Below are 14457 nucleotides of genomic sequence, written 5' to 3' on the forward strand. Positions count from 1 at the left end.
GGTCCGGTAGGGAAATAGTTAAATGGCCGGTCTCTCTCTCCCCTTGTTTCACCAAGGCCAAATACCTTTGCAAGAGGTTTGTGTATTTTTGGACCTTATCATAGGGCATCAATCCTTTTTGATTCAAAATATCCTTCATGGCCGTATCCAAATCATTTGCCGCGGTTTGTCTGATATTTTCAGGACCCTGCACTTGTTTTTTAAGTCTATCCAACTCTTGTTGTGGCACCAGATACATTTTATTGGCCATCACCCTCTGTGTTCAACCCCCACGTCTGGCAGCAATAAGGCTGGTGATGAAGGGCACGGCTATACTTAGTAAAGGTAGAATAAAACCGCCAGACTGTTGTATGCTATGTCTTTTCTTTTGAAGTCATGCCCCTTTTATTGGCAAAGAGTTTGATCGCGGTCTTTTGTCTCTTTAATTTTTTCAATTGGGTCAGGGTGAGTGGAATGCGTCCTTTGAGAAGGTTCAAAGCAATCTCACATAGGGATAATATGAGATCTGAAGAACAGTGACCCAAGATGGCTTTCCGTTCATTAGATGTAGCCCCAACTAGGCTTCTCAAGAGGGGCAGGTTTATTTTTAAACGCAGAGACATAGCGGTTACTTTTTAGGAATGTACGCAGCCGGCCACTCCCACGGGAACAGACCTGTTCGTAGCCTCAGGTGTTCTGGAGTATTTGCTTTTAAATCAACGATTAAATAAGAAAATGGCGCTTTGGTAGCGTCCTCGTAGCTCTCCATAAAGTAGGATTTCCTTCCCAGGTACATCTGCTGAGCTAGAGTGTTAATTTGTAGTTTGTCTCTAGGATTTTTGAACAAAACCATGTAATTGCCGTTCAAACTGATGGTGCGGCTATTTTTGCACCAAGTAAAGCACGGACAGGTTGAGTATATTGGGTAAACGCTCGGGCAATTTCGGGATGTTCGCTACCTGCAAATAGCATATCGTCCAAAACCAGCAGATTGTTTTTATGAGGAGGTAAAAGTTCATCATCAGACAGGGATTCAGGTAATCCTTCAACAAACTTGATTTTTATTGTCTTCAACAATTCATCATACAGAGGTTGATAACAAGAATAACACCACACAACATTATCAGGCTTTTGAGATAACACATGTTCAGAATTCTCTAAAATACTTTTTACAAAACAAGTTTTACCACTATTAGACGGCCCTGCGATTAAGGCCGAAAATGGTAGTTCCAACCGGGGGTCAAAACCTTCTACAGCAGTCATTTTATCTTAAGCTTTTATGACACACTGCGGCTTGTAGCATAAGTCAGTAGCCAAAGGGCAATGTGGTCCCGTCAGGCAAAAGCAGTCTCTTGTCATAGACTACCCTGAATCTTTTAGTAAGTGGGGCATTCCTCAGATGGAAGCCCTTTTTATCCCTAACAATCTTTTTGTAGGAGCTCAAAATCTCCAAGTCACTATTCCTGTCATTTATGAACCCCTCGACCAAGCGTGTGATTGATTCCAAGTTTACACGCGGGGCATTTTCATAGTTTTGAGTCACGCCTTTGGCTTTCAACACCACGTGATTCTTTTTAGTCCTAAAAGCATAGCTTTTGGGACCACAGGAGGATATATGGGCCCATACTTATATGGGCATTTGGCCTGAAATACATAGCTAAAAAAACACAAAACACAAATAACTCGTGTTTAATATTACAATAATATCCAGACAATTTAGCGAGTCGAAATCTTAAAGCTGCGTAAATGATAGGGCCCCTAACAAACGTTAGAGAATATTAACAGTTATACGAAATATATACACTTTAACTTATATGTGCATTTGGCTTGAAAAACACAAATAACTTGTGTTTAATATTACAATAATATCCAGACAATTTAGCGAGTCGAAATCTTAAAGCTGCGTAAATGATAGGGCCCCTAACAAACGTTAGACAATATTAACCGTTATACGAAATATATACACTTTAACTTATATGTGCATTTGGCCTGAAAAACACAAATAACTTGTGTTTAATATTACAATAATATCCCGATAATATTCAAACAAAACTTAAAATATATTTTTCACTTACTCACCTCCAGAAATATCCATTCGGTTCAGAGTATCCAAGTCGTTCAAATATCCAAGTCGTTCAGAGTGCCCACTTTTCGTTTTTTAATATATAAACATTCTTGGGTATGTGATTATTTGGCCTTACGCCTAAAATTGATCGCTTCCCAATCACTTATGTCCAGTAGCCTTCAGAAATATCCATTAGGAGAGATTCACTTATTCACATCTCTTTTTTAATCTGTCCTGGCAGCTAAATATTCGGGGCTGTGGGTTTGCGCTAAAGCTGTGCTAACATAGTGTTAAAATATATGCTCCACGTTCTGTCCCTAACTAGCAAAAGTACGGAATGAGTTTACAGGGCCGTGGTGGCATTTTTTCGGGAGATATCATGTATATCATGTACCCTGTATATTTGGTTTAGAGAACAAAGGCGGTGAATTCAAACAACATGGGGGATGTCGAGACAATCTGTCTACAACCGGGCGCTGATTAGAGATCAATGTTTAACCCCCGGGCGGTCGGCAGATATCTGGACATACCGTATGCATGATAGTGCAAACATTGGTTTCAAACGATTCTCTACAGATAGAATGCTTGGGCCTCTGTTGAACACACACAACCCCTTTGTTTTTGAAACGCACACACACTCCTGCTGCTCCGTCACACGCACACTCACGCACGCCCCCTGATTTTCCGTGTCTTTTTTCCTTCGCGACAGAGCGGGGTGATGATGTAAAATACATTTTCCCATCTTAAAGGGTGAGATACAGTTTTTAAATTCCTTTTATTGAATTCCAAAATATTTCATACCTTTTTTAAGACGTGTTAGAATGACCAAATTTGACTAATATTTAAACATGAGTGTTTTATGTAAAAACCTTGGAGGCCTGCAGTTGTATATTATTACAAACTTTAATAACCAGTAATGTTTATAACATACCATTGTAGGAAAGACTATAAAATAATACATGTTTTTTTTCTCCAGACATTACATTTCTCTGCGACAGACCCTGGCGTGAGAGAAAAGACAGCTTCCCCTTTCGTTAAAGGGTGAGATACATTTTCAAACCCAATGATTTAATTCAGAATATTTAGTACATACATTTTAACACACGTTATAATTCTTTTTTTTTTTTTTACTATTTCTTACAGATAAAGGGTCCGTTTAGCCCTGACCATTATCCGTTTCCAATTCACCATTGCATAGTCGCTTGCCCGCTCCATCGAATCTCCGGACGTTTTCACTCCAGGGAAAGATCCGCCTTCGGCCTTGTGGGTCCTGGGTATGTCTCAACGATAACCTCGGCCATCGCTGTAATTGTTCACGATTTTCGAAAAGACTGTCCAGCTTATTCATCAGTGTTCGGAAAATATGGTAATCGCGCCATTTAAAACTGAACACTGGTGTAAAGAAGTTTACATCCTTGCATGCTTTGGAAAATACATATGAACTGACAGTTTTCGTCGCATTTGCACTATCAAATTGTTGACATGCTAAAATTGTCACTCTGTAGTCAGGGGTATACGCCATTGAAGCGATTCTTAGGGCCATCAGATCACTTCGTCCGCAGACCAGTTCTTCCAACGCATATCCGGGTAGACTTGAAGCACTCAGGGCCTGTTCAATTTGACACAGCGCGAGTCTTATTTTAAGCCATTCTCTCATCCTTAGCGCTTGAGAAAAACTCTCGGGTTCTGCCCGATAAAGGGGAAAGGGGTTTGGGGCCGCTGTCTGTGAATATCTTAACCGTAGATTCCTCAGGTTGGAATATGTAAGACATATGTCCCTCACTCGTACCCAAAACTACTTTAAAACATTCTGGAGCCTCACGCAAAACATCCTCCAGGCTTTTGTCATTGGGTTCATGACATGAGCTGCAGAGCACCCCGAGAATTGGCCTAGGAGACATATTTTTACGTTTAATATTCTGGGCTTTATTTTAAAAATCGCATGCCTTGTTCTGGACATTTATTTATAATGCGTCTGCCACAGCCAATACCCCGGACATTCCTGCTTCATCAGATAACAACCATAAGGGCAATAAAACTGGGGGTGGGGGGCCATACACTTTCAAAAGTTCAAACACTGAACCCCCCCCCCCCCCCAGTTCAACCAGGTCCCTAGACATCAATCAGCATGACTACTTCAAAGGATGCAATATAGATATAAAATAACACACCCTCTAACACGTGACCACAGGAACAGGATGGCCTGGCCGGAGGCCCATATTTGGACATGTACACGTCATCATGGACACAGGGTCATCAATCAAAATTTAGACCTGTGCCGTCTACTTTATTCTCTCTCCCGTGGTTCATATGATGAGAGAACACTCCTGGGCTGGGGAATAGAGCCCATCACCTGTGGTTCATATGATGAGAGAACACTACTGGGCAGGGGAATAGAGTCCATCACATATCAAAATCAAATCGAATTTTATTGGTCACATACACATGGTTAGCAGATGTTAATGCGAGTGTAGCGAAATGCATGTCTCTAGTTCCAACAGTGCAGTAATATCTAACAAGTGATATTTAACAATTCCCAACAACTACCTACGACACACAAATCTAACAAGTTATCTAACAATTCCCCACTAAAGGGGTGAATGAAAATATGTACATATAAATATATGGATGAGCGATGGCCTAGCGGCATAGGCAAGGTGCAGTAGATTATATAAAATACAGTATATACATGTGATATGAGTAAAGTAAGATACAGGTATGTAGAAAATATTAAAGTGGCATTATTTGAAGTGGCATTGTTTAAAGTGACTAGCGATCTATTTATTAAAGTGTCCAGTGATGGCCTTGAGCTAGAAGCTGTTTTTCAATCTCTCAGTCCCTGCTTTGATGCACCTGTATTGACCTCGCCTTCTGGATGATAGCGGAGTGAACAGGCAGTGATTCAGGTGGTTATTGTCCTTGTTGAACTTTTTGGCCTTCCTGTGACAACGGGTGTTGTCGGTGTCATGGAGGGCAGGTAGTTTGCCCCAGGTGTGCAGACCACACCACCTTCTAGAGAGCCTTGCTGTTGAGGGCTGTGCAGTTGCCATACCAGACTGTGATACAGCCTGACAGGATGCTCTCGATTGTGCATCTGTAAAAGTTAGTCAGGGTTTTGGGTGACAAGCCAAATTTCTTCAGCCTCCTGAGGTTGAAGAGGCGCTGCTGTGGGTGGACCATTTCAGTTTATCTGTGATGTGTACACCGAGGAACTTAAAACTTTCCACCTTCTCCACTGCTATCCCTTCGATGTGGATAGGGGGGTGCTCCCTCTGCTGGTTCCTGAAGTCCACGATCATCTCCTTTGTTTTGTTGACATTGAGTGAGAGGTTGTTTTCCTGACACCAGACTCTGAGTGCCCTCACCTCCTCTCTGTAGGCTGTCTCGTCGTTGTTGGTTATTAAGCCCACTACTGTTCTGTCGTCTGCAAACTTGATGATTGAGTTGGAGGCGTGCATGGCCACGCAGTCATGGGTGAACAGGGCGTACAAGAGAGGGCTGAGCACACACCCTTGTGGGGCCCCAGTGTTGCGGGTCAGAGAAGTGGAAATGTTATTTCCTACCTTCACCACCTGGGGGCGGGTCGTCTGAAAGTCCAGGAACCAATTGCACAGGGAGGGGTTCAGACCCAGGGCCTCCAGCTTGATGATGAGCTTGGAGGGTACTATGGTGTTGAATGCTGAGCTGTAGTCAATGAACAGCATTCTTACATAGGTATTATTTTTGTTCAGATGGGATAGGGCAATGTGCAGTGTGATGGCGATTGCGTCATCTGTGGACCTGTTGGGGCGGTATGCAAACTGAAGTGGGTCTAGGGTGGCTGGTATGGTGGCGGTGATATGATCCTTGACTAGCCTCTTAAAGTACTTCATGATGACAGAAGTGAGTGCTACGGGGCAGTAGTCATTTAGTTCAGTTATCTTTGCCTTCTTGGGTACAGGAACAATGGTAGCCATCTTGAAGCATGTGGGGACAACAGACTGGAATAGGGAGAGATTAAATATGTCTGTTAACACACCAGCCAACTGGTCTGCACATGCTCTGAGGACACAGCTAGGGATGCCGTCTGGGCCAGCAGCCTCGCGAGGGTTAACATGTTTAAATGTCTTACTCACATCAGCCACTGAGAAGGGGGGTGGGGGGGTGCAGACTTTGTTAGCGAGCCGAGACGGTGTCACTGTATTATCCTCAAAGCGGGCAAAGAATGTGTTTAGTTTGTTTGGAAGCATGACGTCGGTATCCGTGACGTGGCTGTTTTTGTTTTTATATTCCGTGATTTCCTGTAGACCCTGCCACATTGAATTGAGACTCCACCTTGTCCCTGTACTGGCATTTCACTTGTTTGATTGCCTTGCGGAGGGAATAACTACACTGTTTATATTCAGCCATATTTGCAGACCTCTACACTGCTGCTTCTTATTATCTATGCATAGTCACTTTACCCCAACATACATGTACAAATTACCTTGACTAACATATACCCGCGCACATTGACTCGGTACAGGTACCCCCTGTATACAGCCTTGTTATTGTTATTTTGCTACTTTTTATTTAAAAAATTACTTTAGTTTATTTAGTAAATATTTTCTTAACTCTATTTCTTGAACTTCATTGTTGGTTAAGGGCTTGTAAGTAAAACATTTCACGGTAAGGTTGTACCTGTTGTATTCAGTGCATGTGAAAAATAAAATGTGATTTCAATCTGACCAATGTATGAAAGACAAGTACTTTTGCGTTCCACAAAGTGAGTGTGGAGGAGGTGAAAAAATGATTGTTGTCTATCAACAATGACAAGCCACCGGGGTCTGACATCCTGGATGGAAAATGACTGAGGATAATAGCGGACGATATTGCCACATCTTCAATTTAAGTCTACTAGAAAGTGTGTGCCCTCAGGCCTGGAGGGAAGCAAAAGTCATTCCGTTACCCAAGAATAGTAAAGCCCCCTTTACTGGCTCAAATAGCCGACCAATCAGCTTGTTACCAACCCTTAGTAAACTTTTGAAAGAAATTGTGTTTGACCAGATACAATGCTATTTTACAGTGACAACAGACTTTCAGCACACTTATAGGGAAGAACATACTGTACAACAAGTACAGCACTGACACAAATGACTGATGATTGGCTGCTAGAAAGTGATGATAAAAAGATTGTGTGGGCTGTTTTATAGACTTTAGTGTGGCTTTTGACATTTGTTAACATATTTGTTAAGGCTTTACACTCCCTACTATATTGTGGGTGAAGAGTTACTTGTCTAACAGAACACAGGGGTATTCTTTAATGAAAGCCTCTCCAACATAATTCAGGTAGAGTCAGGAAATCCCCAGGCCTGTGTAGGCCCCTTACATTTTTCAATCATTACTAATAACATGCCACTGGTTTTGAGTAAATGCGGATGACTCAACACCATATGTAGACACATTGCATTCTGAAAGTATTCAGACCCATTCACTTTTTCCACATTTTGTTATGTTACAGCCATATTCGAAAATATATTAAATAGTTTGTCACTCATCAATCAACACACAATAACACATAATGACCAAGCAGAAACAGGTTTTTAGAATTATTTGCAAAAAATATATAACAATAATAATTTTGTGCGTAAGTATTCAGACCCTTTACTCAGTACTTTGTTGAAGCACCTTTGGCAGCGATTACATCCTAGAGTCTTCTTGATTATGACTCTACAAGCTTGACACACCTGTATTTGGGGAGTTTCTCCCATTCTTTTCTGCAGATCCTCTCAGGTTCTGTCAAGTTGGATGGGGAGCGTTGCTGCACAGCAACTTTGCCCCAGTCTGGGGTCCTGTGCGCTCTGAAGCAGGTTTTCATGAAGGATCTCTCTGTACTTTGCTCCAGTCATCTTTCCCCCGATTTTGACTAGTCTCCCAGTCCCTGCCGCTGACAAACATCCCCACAGCATGATGCTGCCACTACTATGCTTCACCGTAGGGATGGTTCCAGGTTTCCTCCAGACATGACGCTTGACATTCAGGCCAAAGACTACAATCTTGGTTTCATCTGACCAGAGAACCACATTACCATAAAGGCCTTCAAAATGGTTTTGATCACGCGGACTGGGATATGTTCCGGGTAGCTTCCCAGAATAACATTGACGAATATACTTATGGTGACTGAGTCCATCAGGAAGTGCATAGGAGATATTGTACCCACTGTGACTATTAAAACGTACCCTAACCAGAATCTCTGGCTAGATGGCAGCATTCGTGCAAAACTGAAAGCACGATCCAGCACATTTAACCATGGCAAGGTAACTGGGAACATGGTAGAATACAAGCAGCGTAGTTTCCCCTTCGCAAGGCAATCAAATAGGCAAAACATCAGTATAGAGACAATCATGGACTACAAAGGGAAAACCAGCCACATCAGGGACAGCGACTTCTTGCTTTCTGACAAGCTAAACATCTTCTTCACCGGCTTTGAGGATAACACAGTGCCACTGCCGCGGACCGCTACCAAGGACTTTGGGCTCTCCTTCGCTGTGGTTGACGTGAGTAAGACATTTAACGTGTCAACCCTCGCAAGGCTACCGGCCCAGACGGCATCCCTAGCCACATCCTCAGATCATGTGCAGATCAGTTGGCTGGTGTGTTTAGGGACATATTCAATCTCTCCCCATACCAGTCTGCTGTCCCCACATGCTTCAAGATGGCCACCATTGTTCCTGTACCCAAGAAAGCAAAGGTAACTGAACTAAATGACTACCATCCCGTAGCACTCACTTCTGTCATCATGAAGTGCTTTGAGAGACTAGTCAAGGATCATATTACACTATACCTTACCTGTTTAAAAAAAAATAAAAAAAATCTCTACCGGAGTTACACAGAAATAGCGTCACTGCTATTAGCGTCACGACTGACATTTGGGCCAGCAATATCAGCCCCATGAGCATGCTGAGTCTGACAGCACAGTGGGCCGTCGAGGATTTCGTACTGAGGAAAGTCATATTGCATGCTCATGAATATGCTGGTTGTCATACCTCTACTGCCATTTCAATGGCATTTGAGAACATGTTTGAAACTTGGAAACATGAACACACTAGCTAGCTCCATTCGAACAACTGACTCGAGAAATAAGCTCATCAACTGCACCTGCAGCAGACGTGTCATGGCCTTGAAACATCTGCTGAACAAACTGACAGGCATGTAAACAAATGTGCACAAAATTTGAGAAGTTTTATGTGCATATGAAACATTTCTGGGATCTTTTTTTCAGCTTATGAAACATGGGACCAACACTTTACATGTTGCGTTTATACTTTTGTTCAGTGTATTCTAATTCCAACGCCACCGAACAGTGGAGTGCGCATTCCCATTCTGACTTCACCAATGCTAAGCTAACCAGTTTTTACTGGCCCACATTGGCGAATGAAACAGTTGCCCTTGACAACAGTTTGCCCCGGCAACAAAACTGCCCACGTAGGCTGTGAACAAGTGTCGCCACCATGCTTTACTGTGTTGTCACTATGCTCGATGCTATGTATAAGGACAGCTACTTTGATGCAGACAAAAAACAGGGTTTACATGAAATGTTACATACTCAGCTGGACAAGACGGAAATGGACACAGTGACAGTGCACACGGAGGAAGAGAGGCCACGGATCTTGGTTGAGAATGAAAAGACTGAACAAATGAAGAGTGAAACAGCACAGCAAGTAAGTGAAAGAAATAGGTTTTGATTATGTTTTACTGGTAATGGGGACATACATAAATTACAACAAAATAACTTTTTGGTCAGTGTGGTGTGTGTGTGTAACCTTTATTTGACTAGGCAAGTCAGTTAAGAACAAATTCTTATTAACAATGACGGCCTACCAAGGCCAAACCCGGAAGACGCTGGGCCAATTGTTCGCCGCCCTATGGGACTCCCAATCACGGCCGGATGTGATACAGACTGGATTCGAACCAGGGACTGTAGTGACACCTCTTGCACTGAGATACGATGCCTTAGAACGCTGTGTCCATGTGTGTGTGTTAACTATTTAACTGTACTAGAATGCTTAATAGGCCGCAAAAATTGTAAATTTTGGGTATCGGTATTGTTTTTTTGTGTAAGGAAAATATTGGATAGCGGTATCGCCAAAAAATATAATATCGGTGCTCGTCACTAATAATGTTTACATATTTTTCAATACTGATCTCATATGTACAATATATACTGTATTCTATTCTACTGCATCTTAGTCTATGCCGCTCTGACATTGCTCATCAAATCAAATCAAATCAAATGTATTTTTATATATATAGCCCTTCTTACATCAGCTGATATCAGCTGATATCTCAAAGTGCTGTACAGAAACCCAGCCTAAAACCCCAAACAGCAAGCGTAGAAGCACATGGCCAAGATGTTAAAATGTTCATAGATGACCAGCAGGGTCAAATAATAATAATCACAGTGGTTGTCAAGGGTGCAACAGGTCAGCACCTCAGGAGTAAATGTCAGTTGGCTTTTCATAGCCGATCATTCAGAGTATCTCTACCGCTCCTGCTGTCTCTAGAGAGTTGAGTTTAGAGTTTATATATTGAGTTTATATATTCTTAATTCCATTCCTTTACTTAGATTTACAATTTACGCTTTTTTACCAACTTTTACTGACACCGGCCATATTCAACTTATGTTGAGTGTTCGTAAATTCGTCAGTTATTCTGCACTCTGACACACTCAGACGAGAGTGCTCTGAAATCAGAGTAGATAGCCAGAGCGCATTTACCAGCTATGTCTATCTACAGTTGTCGCAGTGACATTCTATTGAAATTGATTCTTGTTAAGACATGTAGCTAGCTAGCTAAACAATGAACCATACTCATGACGTTACTACCCTGCATGAATCTGCAGGTAGCTAACCAACCAGGTTCAATGTTAGCTAGATAATATTAGGATTTAACTAGCAAAGCTAATGGCTCTGAGATACGAATAATAAGATCATGCACGTACCGTTAGCTAGCGAGCCAGCCAGCTAACATTAGCTAGCTAGCTAACAGTACACTTTAACTAGAAATGAAAATTACTTTCTGTCAAAATAAGAAACGAGTAATATCTGAAAATGTAGCTAGCTAAACTATCTTACCCGTATACATCATGGATGGGTGCTTCTCCCTGTCACAGATGCCATGGTTACCCTTAGTTTGAAGATCTAGTGTTTTCTCCATCTCCTTAGCTATCATACTCTAATTCCACTAATTTCAGAACTCGGTCCTCCAGAAAATGGCGAACAACACTTATGCAGTTCTACTACGTGATACATAAAAATAAAGCTGTGTTAGACACATACACATACTGACCAGCTCAAATTGACCGAAGTGTGCTATATGGCAGACCAATCCGAACCTATCTCTCGGCATGTCCAGCCCACTCATCATCTCAGCCAATAATGGCTAGCGGGAAGGTGGCTGTCTTTTTCTGTGGCTAAACCAACTAGGCTCTAATTTAACAATTTTATTTGTATTTACAGATGGCATAAAAGTCTGTTATTAAGGCACATGACAGTTCCAGAAGGCATTTCTGCCCAAAAACATATTTTGATAAAAAAATAAGTTTACATTCAAATGGCTCTACTGTGAAGTAGTAACCCGTGACATACGCATAGTTTCCTGAAACGAGTCACAAATATTCCAAAACATGAATCCTGTTTGCAATAACGCACTAAAGTAAAACTGCTAAAAACATGTCAAATGAACTTAATCTCCTGAATACAAAGTGTCATGTTTGGGATAAATCCAACACAACACATCACTGAGTACCACACTTCATATTTTCAAGCATGGTGGCTGCATCATGTTATGGATATGCTTGTTATCTGCAAGGACTGGAGAGTTTTTTAGGATACAAATAAACGGAATAGAGCTAAGCACGGTCAAAATCCTAGGGGAAAACCTGTATGGTACATGTAGATTAAAGTTGGAGCAATTTGCATCTCCAACAGACACTGGGAGATGAATTCACCTTTCAGCTGGAAATTAACCTAAAACACATAGCCAAATATACACTGGAGTTGCTTACCAAGAAGACAGTGAATGTTCCTGAGTGGCTTAGTTACAGTTTTGACTTAAATCAGCTTGGGAACACTATGGCAAGACTTGAAAATGACTGTCTAGCAATGATCAACAACCAACTTGACAGAGCTTGAAGAAATGTAAAAAGATAGTGCAAATATTGTACAAAGCTCTTACAGAGTTACCCAGAAAGACTCACAGCTGTAATCACTGCCAAAAGAGATTCTAACAAGTATTGACTCATGGATGTGAATTCTTATGTACATTTCTGTATTTTATTTTCAATAAATTTGCTAACATAAAAAAATCTGTTTTCACTTTGTCATTATGGGCTATTGTGTGAATCCATTTTGAATTCAGGCTGTAACACAACAAAATGTGGAATAATAATAATGAATACTTTCTGCAGGCACTCTACAACACATACCGTACCTTCATTGGCTTACAGTGTTGACCCAATTTATGTTGTTTTGCAGGTAGTATGTGGAGTGATGGGAAGGTGTCTGTGTTGTCCTGCAGGTAGTGCGTGGAGCGATGGGAAGGTGTCTCTGTTGTCCTACAGGTATTATGTGGAGTGATGGGAAGGTGTCCATTGGACTGTGTGATCTGGTAGAACCCTGGGACAACCTGTCCATGTCGCAGAAGAAGAACCTCAACTACAGATACCAGATGGGCTGTGACTGCAAGGTGAGTTCTCAATGTCTCACTGTCTTTGTTTTTTTTTTATCTCTATCTCACAGTAAACTATAACATAACCCAAACCTCTTCCTGTTGTCCCCAGGTTGTCACTATAACCCTTCCTGCTGTCCCCAGATTACCACTATAACCTGGTTGTTACCAGATTGCCACTATAACCTGGTTATTGTCCCCAGATTACCAATATAACCTGGTTATTGTCCCCAGATTGCCACTATAATCCTTCATGTTGTCTCCAGATTGCCACTATAACCTGGTTGTTACCAGATTGCCACTATAATCTGGTTATTGTCCCCAGATTACCAATATAACCTGGTTATTGTCCCCAGATTGCCACTATAACCTGGTTATTGTCCCCAGATTGCCACTATAATCCTTCATGTTGTCCCCAGATTGCCACTATAACCTGGTTGTTGTCCCCAGATTACCACTAGAACCTCGTTATTGTCCCCAGATTACCAATATAACCTGGTTATTGTCCCCAGATTGCCACTATAATCCTTCATGTTGTCCCCAGATTGCCACTATTACCTGGTTGTTGTCCCCAGATTACCACTAGAACCTCGTTATTGTCCCCAGATTACCACTATAACCTGGTTATTGTCCCCAGATTGCCACTATAATCCTTCATGTTGTCCCCAGATTGCCACTATTACCTGGTTGTTGTCCCCAGATTGCCACTATAACCTGGTTTTTGCCCCCAGATTGCCACTATAACCTGGTTTTTGCCCCCAGATTGCCACTATAACCTGGTTTTTGCCCCCAGATTGTCACTATAACCTGTTTTTTTCCCCCAGATTGCCACTATAACCTGGTTTTTGCCCCCAGATTGCAACTATAACCTGGTTTTTGCACCCAGATTGTCACTATAACCTGGTTGTTGTCTCCAGATTGCCAATATAACCTGGTTGTTGTCCCCAGATTGCCACTATAACCTGGTTGTTGTCCCCAGATTGCCACTATAACCTGGTTGTTGTCCCCAGATTGCCACTAGAACCTCGTTGTTGTCCCCAGATTACCACTATAACCTGGTTATTGTCCCCAGATTGCCACTATAATCCTTCATGTTGTCCCCAGATTGCCACTATAACCTGGTTGTTGTCCCCAGATTGCCACTATAACCTGGTTGTTGTCTCCAGATTGCCACTATAACCTGGTTGTTGTCCCCAAATTACCACTATAACCTGGTTATTGTCCCCAGATTGCCACTATAATCCTTCATGTTGTCCCCAGATTGCCACTATAACCTGGTTGTTGTCTCCAGATTGCCACTATAACCTGGTTGTTGTCTCCAGATTGCCACTATAACCTGGTTGTTGTCCCCAGATTGCCACTATAACCTGGTTGTTGTCCCCAGATTGCCACTAGAACCTCGTTGTTGTCCCCAGATTGCCACTATAACCTGTTTGTTGTCCCCAGATTGCCACTATAACCTGGTTGTTGTCCCCAGATTGCCACTATAACCTGGTTGTTGTCTCCAGATTGCCACTATAACCTGGTTGTTGTCCCCAGATTGCCACTATAATCCTTCATGTTGTCCCCAGATTGCCACTATAACTTGGTTTTTGCCACCCTGATTGCCACTATTACCTGGTTATTGTCCACAGATTGCCACTATAACCTGGTTGTTGTCCCTACATTGCCACTATTACCTGGTTGTTGTCCCCAAATTGCCACTATAATCCTTCATGTTGTCCCCA

At 42.1% G+C, this 14457-nt stretch overlaps 2 protein-coding genes across 4 annotated transcripts in view; one reads left to right on the forward strand and one right to left on the reverse strand.

Moving 5' to 3' along the window:
* The window catches only part of LOC110494842 (uncharacterized), a 289407-nt gene that overhangs the window by 114166 nt on the left and 160784 nt on the right, over nucleotides 1-14457 (reverse strand). The window lies entirely within an intron of this gene.
* Nucleotides 3253-14457, forward strand: part of LOC110494853 (metalloproteinase inhibitor 2) — a 67635-nt gene continuing 56430 nt past the window's right edge. Inside the window, exons 1-2 of the mRNA XM_021570183.3 lie at nucleotides 3253-3318; nucleotides 12624-12748. Coding sequence (XP_021425858.3) covers nucleotides 12629-12748 — 120 coding nt within the window. The 5' untranslated portion in view covers nucleotides 3253-3318; nucleotides 12624-12628. The remainder of the gene's footprint in view (nucleotides 3319-12623; nucleotides 12749-14457) is intronic.

Source organism: Oncorhynchus mykiss, chromosome 17 (genome assembly GCF_057628025.1).
Source record: "Oncorhynchus mykiss isolate SJ-2025 chromosome 17, ASM5762802v1, whole genome shotgun sequence".
Taxonomy (NCBI): Eukaryota; Metazoa; Chordata; class Actinopteri; order Salmoniformes; family Salmonidae; genus Oncorhynchus; species Oncorhynchus mykiss.